Source organism: Plectropomus leopardus, chromosome 17 (assembly GCF_026936395.1).
Source record: "Plectropomus leopardus strain MGB_pleo_1.0 chromosome 17, ASM2693639v1, whole genome shotgun sequence".
Classification (NCBI taxonomy): domain Eukaryota; kingdom Metazoa; phylum Chordata; class Actinopteri; order Perciformes; family Serranidae; genus Plectropomus; species Plectropomus leopardus.
The window spans coordinates 3448631-3467578 of record NC_142192.1 but is presented as its reverse complement, the minus strand read 5'-3'; the positions used below and the strand labels follow the sequence as shown (position 1 = coordinate 3467578).

Sequence of the window (18948 nt, the reverse complement as noted above, 5' to 3'; positions counted from 1 at the left end):
TCACTGTCCCATTCTTTGACATTCCTATAGCTTTTCAGCCAACTGTTATTTAACATACTGTACATTCCTATAGAGCAGAAGACTATGCCTGCATGTCCTACAGGGTCAAGAGGAGGAGGAGGAGCACATTCCATCTGCGGATGGAAGAGGGAGCAACAGTCATGCTCTAATCACACTGTGCTAACCCCTGGAGCTCACAGCCTTATGTGTCCAATATGTAAATCTTTATATATCAATACTGTTTACCTCTTGATGGAAAATCCTGGAGAAATATACATTAGATTATGTTTGAACTTAAAATTAGCAAATCGGGTTTAACCCTTTGAAACCTGGAGCAACATCACTTTTATTGTGCTGCTTTCAGACACCTTTCACATATAGTATCGATATAATATCGTATCATGATGAAACCAGTAATTTACGCTACTATTAGTATCCTAATCTCTGATACAATTAGTGAGTGTTGTTAAAAGATGAGGCAATGTAACACAGTGGTAAACAAACACACCCCTGTCCCAGCTTTTTTGTAACATGTTGCAAAAGGTTTATATATATATATATATATATATATATATATATATATATATATATATATATATATATATATATAGAGAGAGAGAGAGAGAGAGAGAGAGAGAGAGAGAGAGAGAGAGAGAGAGAGAGTGAGTTATAAACTAAGTTTATTAGTGTGAAGATTAAATATATCGTCTTTGGATTCAAATATACACAGGTAAAAAGGGATTCACAAATCACCGCATTCTGTTTATATTTATGGTTTACACAGCATCCTAACGTTTTTTGGAACTGTAGCTGTACATAACAAATATTCTTTTTTTGGTTCAGAATGTTTCCAGTGGCAGAACACCACCCTTTTAACTGCAGAAAGAACGGCAAGGGGAAGATGTCCATAGTTTATGTTTAACTTCAGTGCTGAGTTATCATTGAGGGGTACACTGCATGTGATACTGGGATCAGTCTCCTAACCAGGATGGAGAGAACAGCAGAAACTTTTCCATAAATGTTTAACCTCAGCGCAGTCACAAGCCATGGGATAACTGTGCCCATTAGTAATATACGATCTACAGAAAATGTCTCTTTCATACCCATCATTGCGATATTTATGAGGCTTATAATCTGATGTCTTTAAATGCCAAAAGACATTTTATTTCATTCATTATCATTTTTAAATTTATTCATTTAAACTTAATTACAAATACATTTATTATCTCTCCGTCTCTACAGAAACAGGTAAACAAGAGTCCCCAGCTCTGCTAACAGCTCTGTGAGGCTATCTTTTGGCACAGAGGTGCTAGGAGCTAAATGCTAACATCAGCATGCTAACATGCTCAATATTATCTCGGAGCCATGAACACCAGTGTTAAATTTTGTGCCACTGCCTGGCCGACTAAATAACAGACACAAAGACATTGCTGTCTAGCATTAATTCACATAGTGACAGCCATTGTCTTGTTGTTTTTGTGTGTTTCTTTTGTATTTTTTTCTCTGTGTATTTTTTGTGAGCACTACAAAATAGTAGACACAGTGTACTGACTTGTCTCTCAACAGTCAACAGTACATTTGTTCAGAAATTGTTTGCTGACTGTTTGGTATTATCAGACATGGAATTCTGATTTTTGCATAACACCAGTGAGGTTTTACTGTATAAACAGTAAGGCAGGAAATAAGATAAGGTAACTTTGTAAATGGTGTACAGGGCTGAGTTCAACTTCAGGTCATACAGTTTAAGTGTCGTTACTGAAATAAAATTCATGGAAGCAAGAGTGGCACAGCAGAGACGAGCAGTCAGCTGACTGACCTGTCATGCCTTTTCTCTTAGTGTGTAATGAGAGAGATGTGGTGTGTGTGTGTGTGTGTGTGTGTGTGTGTGTGTACTAACAGGGTCACAGAGTCACGGCCTCCAGTGTAAATTCAGACTGTGCGACATTGTAAGCCCCTTCCTCCCCCTTGCTGATCTCTTCATCCTGCACTTTCATCACGCTCCCTCATTCTCTCATCAGCCTCCCTGCTTGCCTTACAGTAATCATCCATCCCAGAGGAATCCCTCCTCAACTATCCATCTATCCATCCATCAATCTTTCACTCCTCATGTGTAGTTGCTCACCTGCACCTTCATTTATCACACTGCTCTCCCGTCCACTGTTTTCATCCTACTTTGCATTGATGTGCTTTTTGTGACCACTCTAGGGAATCATATACACCACTCCGCCCACCCCCTTCCTGTCCCCTCTTTTCTTTCTTTTCTGTGTGCTTCTCTCTCTGGAGGAGCCCAGGTGCACACTGCAGGGCTGTATTAATAAATAAACAGTATGGGGGAGATTTATGATGCTCTAACGCCTCTCCCTGCCCTCCCACCCCCAAGCCTGACGCACAATGGACTCATCATCAGAGCTTAACGAATCCATCTGGGAGGATCTGCTGACATTTTCTCAGGAGGTGGCATGAGAATGAGCTGGGGCGGGGCAGAGGGGAGCAATCTCTAGTGTTTTATGAGTGCATCGGTCCATCCTTCGCTGATGATTTAAAATTTGTTGTTAAAACATGCTCCTGCAATGCTGCTCTCCCTTCTACCAAACATCCTCGCTCTGATATGAAGATAGCTACGAAATTACTATACTCCTTATATCACTAGCCCTCAAAAGCCTCCTCTTATGCGCAAGATTTTGTGTGTGTTAAAGGAACACTCCATCAATATGTATGCATGGACATCAGTACTACTCGGCTTTTGAAAATAGTTGTGTTCAGTGGCTCTTAGGTGAGCTTTTTAGGATCTGAGAGATTACAAGAAACTGATGATGTCATTAAGGATATCTTGAGTTGGGCTAAACAGAAAGTCAGTATTATAAAGCAGGCTGTGGAGTTTGAAAGATCTGGGTATTTTCACAGGAAGGGTTAAACAAAAGGCACTATTGAGTTGCACTATGGGAATTGTAGTATTCATTGTTTTTGGAGCTTGAGCCATTCTATCATTCTTTCTCCTTTTCAAGGCCTGGTGCCTACACGACCCACATTGCTACTTGACACCAAAGTTACACCATTATACTAACTTTTGCCAATTAACTCTTAATACATAGTTCAGCTCAAGTTGATGAAAATGACATTAGTTTTGCAAGTATTTGTCATGATCCAAACCTGATCTGATGATTTTAAAAGATGGAAGAAAGATGAAAAGACAGGGGATTAAAGTTATTAAGGTTCATCATCTGGGGATCAAGAATGTCTGTAAAATATCACAGCAACCCATCCAATAAATTAGGGTTGTACCCAACTCAGAACGGTGTCAGTGAGTGATTGAAAAAACATTCATTAGATTAACTGAGACATAATATAATTAATAAGTGCAGCCCTAGTGGGGACCGAAATGTCAAAAGATGCAACTGCACATTATATGGATTTCCATTAACCCTCAAATTGCACAAATTGAAATTGCGAATACATAAATAGGCGTAATGGAATTGTGTCAATTTTGAAAAAACTCTAGTTTATTGCAAAAAAGTTTTAACGCTTGCATGAGGTGGTATTTCAGGCGATTTGAAAAAGCCATATTTTGCGAAACTGCAATTGAAACACTTTTTTCTCTTCTATAGCTCATATGATGTATAACTTTATGGATGCAAACCAGCATTAAACCTAAAGAAAAAGAAAAGTACAACAGAGTCACATGACATTCTACAAAACATGGCTCGGTATGTGTGGACGAATGAAGAGATTGAGATTTTCTTAACTCTTATGCGAGACAAAGAAATTATTGGCTTTATTGAGAAGCTGCAATAGAAATAAACCTGGCAATATTTTGGATATCCATCGCCGTGGTCATTGGAATGTTACTGCGAGAGGAAAGTCACGTAACATCGCGAGAGAAGTTGCAAAACATCACTGCAATTGTGTTTTACTGAAATTTCAAAAATATCACTTAAGTTTTGCGGAAATCTGTAATGTAAACCTAGCTACTGAGTGACCAAAATATATATATGTATACATATATATATATATATATATATATATATATATATATATATATATATATATATATATATATATATATATATATATATATATAGTTTAACATTCACAGGGCTGCCCTCCAAAAATTGTTGAGGTTTTAATTATTTAAAAAAAAGAAAAAGTGTGGTGGGTGGTGGCACTAAATCTTATTATTGGTGACATGGATGATGTCACTTGCATTGGCAAAACAGTACTACCTACATTCTTCTTCTTTCACAAGCAGAAAGCCCCTCTGAAATCTTATTTTTGGACCTGCACTGACAATGACTGTCTGCTCTATCACACACATTCCACAGACATGCCTCATAACACCATGTGCAAAGCATGGATGTATAAGAGAACTTTATTCGTTTGGTACAAAGTGACACAGCATACTTTTAAGTGCACTATACCCTGAAGTGAAGGCTAATTGCCCTGGGCTAATTGTTTCCAATGAGCCAAGGGAAGTGTGCTCTGATTTCCACCTGGGGGCCCAGGAAGCACTCACCCTGCCGTTTGTCATGTTGTTGGTGTACAGATTGAGCCTGTGTGTCAGGCAGGAAGTAAGGACAAGCAGTCCACCAAGTCCAAGACAAAGGTACAAGAACCTGTTATATATACACACACACACACGCACACGCACACACAAACACAAACTTACTGTTAAAGTCACATCTGTTATTAAATGTGTTGAATACCAGAGATTTTGTTTTCATTCTGTTTTGTAAAGGGATGTAGCTGTGTGTCTATAGAATCATTTGAGACATTTACTGAGATTTAAGAAGAATCCCAATCCAGTCTATGTACAGTGCTCCTGAGTGACAATTTTTGCTGAAGTCTATGATACTTATATGATACGACAATACTTATTTACTTACATGATACTATGACACTTATTTGTTTACCAAGATAATCTTCACAAATGAACACCACTTTTATTCTTGATCTTAATCTTAATCTTGGGTCACTTTTCATACAGAATAGGTCTAGACTGTGTTGATTTTATTAAATAAACTAAATATGCTATGTTATTTATCTAATTTATGTTTCAGTCTCTACTGCGTTGCTGTCAATTGTCCCCTGCTTCGGCTGAGATTTGCCCCTATGCGCACACACACGAACACGCACGCATGCACACACAAACACACAGAGGGAGAATAGAGCAGAGCAGAGAAGACATTCATATGTGTTACATTAAGTGTATTAAAAAGCACTAAGGCTTTTGCGAGAGATTTGTCACCTGACAAAGACTGTTAGTCTAAAAGCCAATTAGTAAATTATTAATGGAGAGCTGCCAACCCCAACGGTCGGAAAAGCAGGCAAAAATATTAGCACTGTTTAGACACAAAAAACATGAAACTAGCATCAGTGGCAAGGATGCAAATTTTGGCCTGCTGCTATAAAGTACCATCCAGTGTGTGAGCAGAACAAACCATGACCAGCTCTCCTGCTGAAACTGCATCCCCTGACAAGCAGCACAGGACTCACCACAGCATGACAGGCTCTGATCCAACTTGGCTGTCAGAAAGGAAATACTCCTCCTGACTCTACAAGACTGAACTTTGCTAATAAATACATAAATAAATAAGCTAAAGATTGGAGGGAGGGGTTCCACGGGAGACTATCCTCATCCAGCCCATGCACCCCCACCAAAACCAGTAAACCTAGGGGAAACACTGGCTCTTATTTCAGGCATTTAACCAACAACTGATTCAAAAGACCCACTGATTTCCAGACAAGGAAACCAGGAGTGCTGAACTGCTAACTCATTTCTGTGTTTCAGACTCATTCCTTGGGCACTATATTGCAGCTCTATCGAATGTCACAGGTATTTTGTCAGCAACCTAGCAGTTGGCAGCCATGTCTGTATGATGATCACTGTTCAGCAATGTGTGACTCAGCTGGAAAGTGGTGCCACTGTCTGTCCTTTTCTCTTGCTGACCTAGCTGATGTACAGTCCTGCTGATCAGGTTTCCTGGAAGTTAGAAAAAATACTGGAAGTGCCAGGGGGTAGGATGTGCTTATACATCCAGCAGTACGTTTTTTCTCAATATCACACACCAGCCACCTAGAAAAAACACACACATCCTGCAGTCATATAGATCTGAAGGCCATGGCTTCTACGTAGGAAGTTAAGTTTTAGTTGAGAAAGAGCTTGTAAGACTGTGTGTGTGTGCACACACCTAAGTCCACATAAGTGTGTGAAGTGGAAAAACACACCTCACTGCTACATTAAAAGCCTGCAGAGGGAGGTGTGAATCAGACAGAGACACACATGGTCCAGGTTACATCACATGACCGCTGCTGCCATCTGGCACAGACACACAACTGTTTACAATCAAGCTCCGTCAGAAAAACTGACGGAAATGGACTAATAGAGACTTTCTTCCAGCAAGAACAACACTGGGGAAAGTGCAGCTACAGCATTCAGCTAAACTGAAACTGGTAGAAGAGGTAGAAGAGGGTCTTCAAAGAGCCAAGTTTAAAAGCATGGTTTACTGCAGTGAAAGCACGCAAAACCAAAAAGGCAGAAGGGGTTTACCACTTTTCTCAGTGGAATGTAATTGTTGGGAACTGGCGGTGCCCACATAAAGGCCAATTTCCTGAGCCTTGTGCTTTGTGTGTTTTGCTCTGAATGAAGCAGGCACCTCTGGGCCCTGGAGCTATGGGAAACAGATAAACCTGATGGGGTAGGGCGGAGGGAGAGCACTTCCTCCTGTTGTCGGCTTGTGCGACTGCAAAAACTAATCTTTGATACCTCAGTGCAACTTTTTTGAGAGGATTTCTTCAAAAAGATTGACTAGAGGGCAAAAAAATCCCTCAGTTAACCTTTGAAATCTGGGTTTGGTGGCTTGATTTCTTTCACAAACGTGGGTCATGAATCAGCAAGAAATTAGAAGAAGTACAAGAAAATCACATGACAATTAGCACAAAAAAATAAGGCCAAACAAAAAACAAACAGGGAAGTTAAAAAAAACCCAACCCAAAAAAAACCAAAACAAAAAACAGGGAAATGCCCTGACAAAAATCTGCATAAAATTTTAAATTATGTTAAAAATGTTGTATTGATGTCAAATAATTTAAGATATAGAATAATGATCATTATAAATATATAGGTCTCTGAAATTTTCCCTAGATTAAAAAAATCCAAATCTACTAATTTATTACAAATTGCAGGACATTTCTTGCCAAGGTGTTTTCTCCTAAATGTTTTTGAAAGAAATCAAACCACTTTGCTCAGGGTTCACAGGATTAAATACTTGTGAAAGGCGTATGAATGCAGCACAAGAAAAGTGATTTTGGTCCAGGTTTGAAAAGGTTAAAAACACCTTTGGTGTTATATTTGCATAAACAGAGTTTAATTACTCATTCAGCTTGTCAGTTGGACTACATTAGCACACAATCTGTCAGCAGAGCCCACCAGTCACTCAGCATGAGAACCCATTGATCTATTGGTTGATTGATGAGGAGTCAGCGTGCTCTCCTCCAGCAGTGAGAAACCATCGATTTCAACACTTGATTTAGGGTGTGTATAAAGCTGTCCATCTGAAGCCAAACCAGCAGAGTGTCTCACCTGCCACTCCATGATCATGTTTAGCCTGGAGCCCATACCTTGCTTTAACCCAACGAAACATGGAGTTCTGATGCCTTTCACAAACATTTACACCTTTGAACTATTTGAGCTTATTGGTTTGATTGTGATTGCAATGAGCAACTTGGAAAGACATGTGTTGCAAATTGCAAGAAATTAGTAGATTTTAAAAAGAATTTAGAAAATGCTCTGAGAAAATGTGCTGAAACTATAAACTATATTTCTAATGTTTTAAAGTATTTTATAGAATTACCATAATTTTTAAGCTCTCATTTCAGGTCATTTTCTTTTTTTGTTTTTAATTTGTTTTTGACTTTCTAATTGCTTTGTTGTTTTTTGTTTTTTTGTTTGTTTGGATTTTGTTGTTCATTTTCTGTTCATTTTCTTCTGCTTTTTTTTTTAAAAAAGTTAACAAGGTGTGTGCTCTTCTTTAAATGTCCGCAGGATGGCCTTCCCACCAAGAAGAACCCGAACTGGACAGATCCTAAGCTTGACTTTAACCTAACCTAAACCATTAGTCACTCGTGCTATGCAATGCTGGATACTGATCCATTCTAATGAGGACTATCAGAGTACACATAGCTGTCAGCATGTTTAACCCTGTGCCAACAGCCCAGTGTAAACACCATGCGCCTCTGTGTTTTTGTGTGTATGCATAATCAATTGGAAGAGTCAAGAGAAACTGCTAGCAAGAGAGAAACTGACAGAGAAAGACTGTGGGAAGTAAAGTGCATGCCAACCTCTCCAGCATTACAACTGAACAGTGCAATTATGTAAGAGGAAAAGGAGTGCATTTTTTGCTTCCTGTTGTTTAAAGGTGCGTGGTTCTCATGCAAATTGGCTCAATCGAGATTTAAATTTGGCTTGGTAAATCCAGGGAAATATGGGGCAGTGGCTGGCCCCATAATGACACCACAAGTATAAAACTTATAATGAAATGAAATTGGTGCAACATGAACAGAAAAAACAGAGAAAAAGAACGCGTTCGCTCAAGAGGTAGGAAACCTACAACTACCAGAATGCATTGTTTAAGGATGTTTATCATATCAACTGATGTCCCTATAAGGTTAAATGCTGACTAAGACATAATGTTTTAACTGCAACATTCTGAGGATATTTTGGTGATGTTGAGAGGTGACAGATCATAGAATATTCTTTTGTAAAACATTCCCACAATGTTACATGAGAACAAAGAAAAAAACATTTATAAAGCAACATTCAGAACATGTTATTGAGGCCTAAGATTACACTACTTTACTTTATGAAAATCTGATGTAATGTGATATGTTAACAAAACAAATGTTTTCTAGAGGATGTTAAGTGACATTTAAGAAGAACATTTTGATAACTAAAAAACTTGTTTACATTGTACGATTCTCAGAACGTTTCTAGACCCCAAAATTGCTAACTGGGTGCAACAAGGAAAACACTGTGGAACTACATCCCTACTGAGTAAGAAGGTTGCCTCATTGCTCTTAAGTTTGAACTACTTGTTATCAGTGTTTGCTGCTAATGAAGTTTACACATTGTATCACCAGAATGTAAAATGGCATACACGAAACAGAGCACAGTTTAAGCGTCTGTCAGCCCTGACCAGGTGGGTAAAGTTTGGCTGTACTAAATACACCAAAAAACACACAGTTTTACAGTAGCTTCGAATGACGAGGCAGGATATTTATGTTTTAAGTAACGCGTTAAAAAACGTATCATGCCTCATCTTAATTGTCTTACCTTTATTTTCTCTGTCATGGTGAATTTGAGCTCGTGCACGAAGGGGTTTCTCCCTACTCTCAAGGGGCGACTGTTCGACGACTTCATTGCTGACGACGGTAACTTACACTCCAAAACAACACGGAAAAGTCGAGTCCAAAATAACGTGTGCTAAGTTCGTCGTTTGGTGCCGTAGGTGAGCGTGTTTCCTCAGCTTTCAGCCCACTCTCCTCTGACTGGAGGAGAGACTGATGCTGGGCGGGGAGGGGCCGCGAAGAGCTGCGCTCGCTAACAAGCTAGCAGGATGAAACGGCGCGACTTCCGGTTCTAGGTTTCAAAATAAAGTTCTTGAGGCAGGAACAGGTATAAAGACAGTGCAGCCTATTTTAAATGCTGCAAATAAAAAATGTGCTTGGTCGTTGTGTTTGCACGCCCGAATATGTACCACATGCGGTGGAATAAAAAGGCAAAAAACAATTATTTGAATATTTGAAATAGCATGCAAGTTTGAGTCAGTGAACCTTGTCTAGAATCATCATTGAGCATGTTTACAAATCACAAATTCGCCGTATGTAAAGTTCGTCATATCACTTTAGGAGCGTTTGTGTTTAGTTCTGAAACATGCAAACATTAGGCTGATTATAACTTAAACTTTGGCAAATACTGTAAGCAGCATCGTGTTCAAGCTTTTATTTTGAAAGCGGCTACCAACTCTGACACCTGGTAGTACATGCACGCGCCAACACCTACGCACCCGTGTCACAGAGGTTCCCCATGAAATTAAGGGCCCGAAACAATGTCATAATAATATCAACAACTTAAACTCATTAGAAATAAGACTATACATTTTAAGGACTAATGTAACCGTCTACCACAAACATTCTCAAGCTCTTGAAATGGTGTAGTATGACTGATGAGGGAAAGAGCCCTGTGAGTGTCTCTGGAATGTGTGTTTGAGAGGTTTAGGGTGATTTGCCTTCACTGAGATTTAGTTTGCATTTGAAGTCTAGTTTCCTGCTGCATTTGATCCACCCATTTTTTTCTGCACGCAACAGCAACCAGCCATACAAACAGACTGTGTTGGTTTTCAAAGCTGCAGATGGATGATCTACACTTTACCCCGGGGCTGACTGCTTTATCACCAAACATCTGTCAGCGAAACTCAACTTGCGTTGCTTGGGACCACTTTTTCAAAAGAACAGGAGGCCAGGGGCCAGTTGCAGCAGCCCCATGCATGTTTCCAGGATTTCTTGGATTTTAGGATGTCCTTCAAAGTTAATGACATTTCTTAGATTTTAGCGCAATTCTGGGGTTTTGGGATATTTCTCAGATTTTAGGATGCTTTTTGAATTTTAGAACATTTCCAGGATTTTAGGACATTTTTCAGATTTTAGGATGTTTCTCAGATTTTACAATGTTTTTAGGATTTTAGGACGTTTCTCTGATTCTAGGGACATATCTAGGATTTTATGACAGTTCTACGACTTTAGGATCTTTTTAGGATTTTTAGGACACTTAAAAGATTTTAGGATCGTTCTAGGATTTTAGGACAAATCTCCAATTTTAAGACATTTTTTAGATTTTAGAACATATCTCGGATTTTAGAATGTTTCTTGGATTTTAGGCCATTGTTAGGATTTTAGGACATTTCTAGAATTGTAGGGTATTTCTATGATTTGAGGCACATTTCGAGGATTTTAACACAGTTCTAGGATTTTAAGATGTCTCTAGGATTTAGGACATCCCTCTGAGTTTAGGATGTATCTGGAACCATGGGACACTTCTCAGATTTTCGCACATTAGTATCTTAGCTAGGACCTCTGTTGGGGGGGTGGGGAATCCTCCACATTTTTTCGATAAACAACCTTTATTTTGATGCTGTTTTATGCACTCTGGCACCTTAAGTATACTGAAAGTACAAATAATTCCCAGTGTGAATCACTTTCTTTTTATTGTGAATTAGATAATGATTGAGGGGCCACCTAACACCTTTTGGGGGGCTAAATTTGGCCCACAGGCTGTAAGTTGGGTATATCTGATCCATGTTTTCATTTTGCCATTTAAATTCTCTATGACACCTGCAAACTTAAACTAGGTGCTAACTGAGGCAGAGTCAAAACCAGTCATAGGTAAGCTTCATCTTAAAATGCCATTGAATGATTACAAATAGTGGATCATACCTTCCTACTTTGTGCTCTGGAAATTAATTACACAAAAAATCAGATACAGTAACACAGTATAAGTACAAGCAAGCAGGTGTTTTGTTGTTCCATGTTCCTCCATCAGTGAACATTAACCTTTAGGACAACTCTTCAGACAGGGTGGCAGTCGTGGGCTTGCTGTTTGTTGCCAAACACATTTTAACCCCATCAGATTTCCATGACTGCACAGTTTCTGTTACAGCCTGTCAATACTGTGTGCTCTCTGTCTTACATAATAATATAAGGGTAGAAAAGCTGGCCATAGATGTTAGTTTTTTACTGCCAGTTTCTGACACGGCCTCAAAAATGTGTAAGCCTCAGAACATTTTGTGACTCTATACTGTGGACACACTGCTACAGAGTGATCTGCAATAACTGCAGGGTGAGAGGGACAGCTTGCAACAACTAACAGAGGTTAAAAAGCAAAGTCAAAGCGCCCCAGTGTATTACATGGCTGTCAGAACTTGGATTTATGTAGCAAAGACGTTGGCACCCTCATGTGGAAGAACAATGAAACTGCATCTGACATAAAACGGGCTGATGTTAGTATGATAAAATACTAGATCAGAGTTTTCTATTTTAATTTTAACGGATGGCCTAATTTGCACATTATTTCAGTCATAATCATACACTATTGTGAATTTTTGTTAATATTTTTACACATCTTTGCCCTAAACTTCTAATGTTTTTACTCTTAAACAGTTATATTGTACTTTATGTTATGATACAGTCTAAAGTATTTCTACCATATTTCAATTGTAATTTTTTCCATTCTATATTTAAGTCCTTAAGTATTACGGTACTTTGCTTTATTATTATTATTATTATTATTAATAATCATAATTACAATTTCTTTTTTTTATTCACTTGATATGTATTTTGTATGTTTAATGTTTGCACTAAAAACCAAATCAAAGTCCTTGTGAGTGAAAGCCTACTTGGTGCTACATCCTTTACTGATTCTGATCAGATGAGTTCTGTTATTTATGAATTTTATGTGTGTAATTTGTTGCTAACTGCATATAAAAAGATGGTTTTAATTGGTTTTAAATTTAAGGAATGACCATTGACTGACCAATGTAATGGAGAAAAAGGTGGGAGCACTTTTTTTCCATTTAAACTTTAAAAAGAGCTTAACTTAAGATTTAGGAGAATTTAATGGTGTCTAGCAGTGTGGACTGCAGATTGCAACCAGCTGAAACTTTTCCCCGTTAGGATTCCTCGAGTGTTTATTGTTCAGGAGGTTTTTTAACCAAGAGCCGAATAATTCACAGAGGTCTTTTGCTCTCCAAAACAAATGGACCAAGTGATTTAGAGTGCTTAAAATACTGAATAAAGCAGTCTCACGTTACAAATCCTCTGATCTGTTTGTTTTGGAGACAAGGAGACATCTGCGAATTATACGGCTCCCTGTTAAAACCTTCTAAACGTCTGAATCTTAAGTTATTAGAGAAAAAAAGGATGAGCACACATCCGCAGGTGCTAGGCTAGCAGCCCATCTCCAGTATAGGAGATACAATGAATAAAACCAGTAAAAACACAGAATAAAGCCATTTTATGCAAAAAAAACCCAAAACAAACAAACAAAAAAAACAGGTTTCTGCTTACTACAGTGGCTGACGCAAAACCACGAATAGACTACTGTAAAACATGGCGGTGCGAGGACCCGCTCCTTATGTAGATATAAATGGCTCATTCTAAGGTAGCGAAAACACAAATCTTATTCTAAGGTGATCATACACTTAAGGAAAGATACTTACATTATATATTGCATTTTTGTGAATATATTCCTCTAAATCCTACACACACAACCTTTACCATTTGTCATACACCTGTAATTTAAACATGTTCAAAGCATTATTGACAAGGCCATTATTCATTTATGAAGAAAAAGGATGAATGATCGTTTTGGAATCTTGGTTTAATTAAACTAATCTCACATTAGCTGTTTCCCATATTAAAATTGTGGAGAAAAAGATGTTTAACACAGTTTAGTTTAATTACAATGAAAAAGTTATGTGCAGCCATTGCTGTAGAGAGGAGACAGACAAGAAAGAGCTTTGCACATGCTTTAGCCAAACAACTTATTTTTCAGTTCTTCTTATTTTCCACAACCTCAAAGCAATCCCCTAAAAACTCCTCTGACACTTCAGCCCTGCCTCTGCTTGTGTCTTGGATGCGTCTTGCAGAACACAAAGAGACGACCCCTCCGTCGAACAAAGAAACAGTCTTTGCAGCGCCTCTTCAGGGCAGACTTGGTTTTCATCCCCGCACAGGGCTGGATGCAGGGGAGATGCTGACACTGTCCCGACAGAGAGGATCCACACTGAGCAGAGGAGGCAGGCGAGGGGGGCAGGAAGGAGCTGAGTCTGGCTGATGATAGGAGCAGTGTGCGGGGAGCTGTGGTGAGGCTGCAGAGGTGTCTGTAAGCAGCGGCTGCTGGTGAGGACAAGGTCAGATGTAGCCGGCTCATCTGGGTCACCTGGCGAGTCAGGGAGGCCGCCAGGTGCTTCAAGAGGAGGGGCTGCATGCTGTCAAAGGCTGCAGAGAGGAAACGGAGAGAGAGATCATTCATATATCATTAAAGATGCCAATTTCATTTTGTCTCAATGATCATATTTATAAGGACAGCACACATTAACTAACATTTCTGTACATGTGCCAGTGTTAGTGTTCAACTGTAGTCCTTGGCAAGACGTTTTGAAACCTATTAAATGATAAATTCATATAACAACAACAGCAGCAGGACACCATAAAGACAGCAACAGCTACAAAAAACACAAACTCCCAAGACAGAACACAGGCCATGCAAAGCAACAAGAAACAGCACAACAACAGTACAAAATATTAGCACAGCAACATGTAGCAGTTTAGCACAAACATCCATGCACACAGCATGAAGCAATGACACACAACTAAGCCAAACATTGTAGAGCAGAAACAGCAAAAGACAGAAGCAGTCATAAAATACAAGAGTCATAACATAGACCTAAATAAAATGTTAGAAGATGCAGTTAGTTATCATTCATATGCCACTGATTTTGAAATCATACTTTTGTGTTGGACTGGCAATATATAAATAATATAACAATATCATTATATGTGACTAGATATCGACTTGGATTTGGAATATCAATAATATCTTATAATAAGTGTTGTCTTCTCCTGGTTTTAAAAGCTACATTACAGTTAAGTGATGTCATTTTCTGAACTCAGCAGACTGTTCAAGCTGTTCTTGTCTTTACCCACTTAGTCATAATATCCACATTACTGATGATCATTTATCAAAACTCCCATTGAGTAAATATTTTGTGAAAGCACCAATAGTCAACCCTACAATATCTTCCCAATACAAATATTAAGAAATTTGGTCAAAAACATCATGATGTTGGATAAAACTATATTTGAGTCTGGGGTTTTGTATGAGTCTTTTATGATTTTTAATTCTCAAACAGCTGGCTCTTACTTGACAGAAATACTTGAATTCCTTCACTCTCTACCCCATCACATTCAAATAATCATCTTCCCAGACACCATTGTATAATTCTTTATATACATATAGAGATAGATTTTGGCAGTTTTATGTGTGTGAATGGATCAACAATCTGTCTATTGATGTGAAATCTGTAAATACAAAATGCTTCCCTCTCATGAAAAAATAAATAAATAAATAAATTTTGAACTCACAAAAATATGGGGTAAATATAAAACACATCTAGAAACACACAAATAATCAGTATCAAAGAATACAACAAATACATTTGATTAATTTACAAATAAATGAAAGGCATTTGTAAATGTTTTCCTAACATTTAAAACTTTCCATCAGATATTTGTAAATCCACTTTTATTTGTGAATCCCAATTTGATGCTTGTAAATTTCCATTCTACTTATTTTCTTCTTTGTTTATTTATTTGTTTTTATTTTTGAATTTGATTATGTATTTTAACAAAAACAACAAATCCTGCACTGGGATTGTGATAAAAGCCATATAAAAATATTTTCAGTTTGATTGGAAGTGGAATTGAGATTTCTGCAGACACATTTTGATTTGTTTATTTTGTTGACAAAAAATCAAACATGCTGCGCTAAGTGGAACTGAGAGCAATTTCTGAGGACATTTTAGTTGGTTAAGTTGATTATTTTATTTTTTTAAAAAAACGGCAATAAGTGGAATTTCGCCATATAAAAATACTTTTGGTTTGATTCCTCTGTTCTTTTGTTGCAAAAACAAATGCTGCACTAAGTGAAAATGGGATACAGCCATACAGAATTATTTTCAGTTTGTTTACTTCATTATTGTGTAAAACAAATCAAAAAACTGGAAAACCCTAAAAGAACCGGTCAGATTCAGATTGTTTTCTTGTATTGCATTGCAGAGCTACTAAGCTGTCAAGCAAATACACTGGATTTATTTGAATAACTCTGAAGTACTTGAAGTGCGCATTATGCAGCTGTATTATCCAGATGAATACAAGTATCGGATTTCGGTACTCGGTATCGGCAGATACTCAATATCACATGATTCGGATCAGTGGCAAAAAAAGGACTTGATCGGAACATTACTTCATGAGAGCAGAAGTGATCATGCCCAATACGGCGTTGCATCATCAATGTGACGGCAAATATCTTATGTGTCCGTAGTAGAGTCACCACTGCTCAGTTACTCAACAATGCCAGATTCCAAAATTGTTGGGCAACTTAATGTAAAGTTAAATGGAGCATCGACTGAGTCCACTGGGTAAATCTACAAGCTGTTCCACATGTAAACACATGACGCCTCTGCAGCAGCGCGCCAAGGAGACCAGCATGACACAGTTGACCTGCTCGCGCCAAAGCCAGACATAAAAACATACAAATGTTAAGTTCCCGACATGACAAAGACTTCTCACGGAACCACAGAACGTTAACAAACCTGTCAGGTATCTTTTGGGGATTTCAAACAGGAGATATGTCCCTAAATGTTGCCTTTTTATCGCTAAAACGCGACCGCTAGGCTCCTTTAGCTAGCGAGGATATCACAGCTTCCGGTTTGCGTGATTTATGGTGCCCTCAGTTTAGCCTGTCAGCCAGTTTCCTTGTCTGACTAGTCATGCATTCCTCCACTTTAGCAGAGCATAAATACAAAGCTATCGTAGTCTTATTTATTATTTTGAACAATATACTTAAATATCAGGTTTTCACCGGAAAGCATTCTCGGTGATACACAGCAGAGCCGTGCACTAGTACACAGTATATAAGCGCGTGGAGCCTGTGAAACATCACTCAGGGCACTATATTTCCAATACAACGACACTCCGACCGCAAAGCAGCCTGGGTGCAAAGGCTGTTGTAAACATGGCGGCCGCAGTGGGGAGAGTTCTGTCCTTCAGTAGAAATGCTAAGGTGCTTGTCTCACCTTTGAGGCTGTCTGCTGTGCCTGTTCACCGCTACAGTGTCGAGGTGTCCAGCACCGGAGAGCCCGTCACTCACACCGGACAGGTAAAAGCTTTACCGTGTTTCTGTGCCGTTCTGTGGCACTGCTGTAACCGGGTGCCCTAACGTTAGCTTAGCCGTGCGTCAGTATAGCTATTAAGGTCTATTATCGGACAGACTTTGTTTTTTTCCATTAACATTTGTATTTCGGCCATTGATTGCAATGTTGTCAAAATTGTCAGCAGATATTTGTGTTTGAAAAGATAGCTGATATATACGCTCCTCATTTCTGCTATCATAACATCGCGCCCCCAAAACGGACCTCCAAATAAGTAGCAAAACACAAATCAGTGCAGCTGGTGCCTCAGTTCATAACGTTACCTTTTTCCCTCAGGTGTATGATGAAAACGATCACAGGAGAGCCAGATTCACTGGCAGACACAAAGAGGTAAGAAATAACTCATTTAGTTGGGAAAAGGGAGGGGGGGTCGAATATAATTCAATGTCCAGAAAATGTCTAGACATCTATATTTATAACATTTATAAAAAAATATTATTTAACGGAAACATTTCAAAACATATTTTTGCACTATTTTGTAAATCGGGATGTTTGCCAGCACAATAAATAGATGGTATACACTTAAGATAACTGTAACAGTCAAAACATTACGCATGCCTTTACAGTTTCTGTGTCTTATGTTTGTGAGAACTTTGTTTTGCTCACCTGTTCCTCATATAAACCTCATTCCACTCAGTCGATACTGACAGAGATCATGTTGTTTTGTGTTAAGGTGAATCAGAACTTTGCCATCAAACTGGTGGCGGAGGAGCCAGTGACTGACATTGAGGCCAGAGTGGTGTCCTGTGATGGAGGTGGAGGAGCCCTGGGTCATCCCAAAGTCTACATCAACCTGGTAAGAGCCTGTGCATGTAAGATGATGAAAGCAGTTAAAGTGGCTAATTTGATTATTTTGACAAGACCTCATAAGTACATGTGCCACAATTAGGTTTGACTTTTTTTCTTTTCTTTTTTTTTTACACTAACAATGGCAACAAAATTAATTTTGGGCTGGGATCAATAATTGTCTGTCTTCTTTGGTGTTCACGGTTTCAGTAAATTGAATGTAATGAGCAGAGAATCCTACCAAGCTAACAATATGTGTGGCATGCATATATTGGTAAAAGCTTAAAAACCTATATTTAAATGTGTTATCTAAGCAGCTAAATAAGGTTATCTCCAACATGTAGCCAGCAACCAGTTTTTATACATCCAAAGGACTTCTATATGGACTGCATGGCAACCAGACTCGGCCTCAAACTGAGACAGGCCTTTGTCAAAATGTGTGGTTAAAGGGTCTGGGCGTCTAATTGAAGTTTTACAGTAATAAAACAAAATCATGTGTAATGTTTTATATGATATTTCTATAGTGGGAGTATTACTATAGTAGGGTTTTACAAAACTCTCATTACAGATACTAACTGTCAATTTTTTTTCTCCAGGACAAAGACACAAAAGTGGGCACATGTGGCTACTGTGGATTACAGTTCAAGCAGAAGCATCATCACTGAAACATTTCCTCTGTCTCTGCTCCTCTGTGTAAATCGCCATATTGGTTAATAAATTATATGTTGTCTGTCTGACTGAGTGAATTCTTCTGAATGAAGCCTGATGAAATCAACATTGCAACATATAGTTGTCTGTGCAGGGAAAATGTGCAAATGTTTCTCAGTCTTCGGGGATATTTATCTATGTGTAAGATACACATTTATACAGTTTTATGGGACTGTCAGCAGAGATGTGGACTCCAGTCACAAGATTTGATGATTTAAGATTTGTCAAAATAAAAAAAAAAAAGACTTACAACTCCAACCTGGACTTGAACACCAGTGACTCGTGTCTTCACTTGGCCTTAAGCCTTTTGACTGGGAAATACTTGATACCTTCCCCCAAGCCCAAAGATTAAAAAGTTATTTAAACTTTGGGCTTGGGGGAAGGTATCAAGCCCAAAGATTAAAAAGTTATTTAA

The 18948-nt window shown here is 38.5% G+C and overlaps 3 protein-coding genes across 3 annotated transcripts in view; 1 reads left to right on the top strand and 2 right to left on the bottom strand.

Moving 5' to 3' along the window:
- lpcat1 (lysophosphatidylcholine acyltransferase 1) overlaps positions 1–9582 on the bottom strand; it is a 29654-nt gene extending 20072 nt beyond the window's left edge. Inside the window, exon 1 of the mRNA XM_042506893.2 lies at positions 9326–9582. Coding sequence (XP_042362827.1) covers positions 9326–9412 — 87 coding nt within the window. The 5' untranslated portion in view covers positions 9413–9582. The remainder of the gene's footprint in view (positions 1–9325) is intronic.
- A 3461-nt stretch (positions 9583–13043) lies between these two features.
- On the bottom strand, positions 13044–16558 carry mrpl36 (mitochondrial ribosomal protein L36). The gene is made up of 2 exons (XM_042506453.2): positions 16422–16558; positions 13044–14046 (listed from the first exon to the last, which is right to left on the bottom strand). Exon 2 carries the CDS (start codon positions 14033–14035, stop codon positions 13655–13657), a length of 381 nt encoding a protein of 126 aa, XP_042362387.1. The 5' UTR covers positions 14036–14046; positions 16422–16558; the 3' UTR covers positions 13044–13654.
- A 233-nt stretch (positions 16559–16791) lies between these two features.
- Positions 16792–18559, top strand: ndufs6 (NADH:ubiquinone oxidoreductase subunit S6). The gene is made up of 4 exons (XM_042506452.2): positions 16792–16987; positions 17316–17369; positions 17713–17835; positions 18422–18559. Exons 1-4 carry the CDS (start codon positions 16844–16846, stop codon positions 18488–18490), a joined length of 390 nt encoding a protein of 129 aa, XP_042362386.1. The 5' UTR covers positions 16792–16843; the 3' UTR covers positions 18491–18559.
- Positions 18560–18948: the final 389 nt, after the last annotated feature.

What these genes read in the sequence shown, in the direction of transcription:
- ndufs6 (XM_042506452.2), top strand. Translation starts at nt 16,844, where the DNA reads ATGGCGGCCGCAGTGGGGAGAGTTCTGTCCTTCAGTAGAAATGCTAAG. An exon ending in TCACTGGCAGACACAAAGAG is followed by an intron (nt 17,370 to 17,712) that starts GTAAGAAATAAC and finishes TTTTGTGTTAAG; the next exon opens with GTGAATCAGAACTTTGCCAT. An exon ending in CCAAAGTCTACATCAACCTG is followed by an intron (nt 17,836 to 18,421) that starts GTAAGAGCCTGT and finishes TTTTTTCTCCAG; the next exon opens with GACAAAGACACAAAAGTGGG.
- mrpl36 (XM_042506453.2), bottom strand. Translation starts at nt 14,035, where the DNA reads ATGCAGCCCCTCCTCTTGAAGCACCTGGCGGCCTCCCTGACTCGCCAG.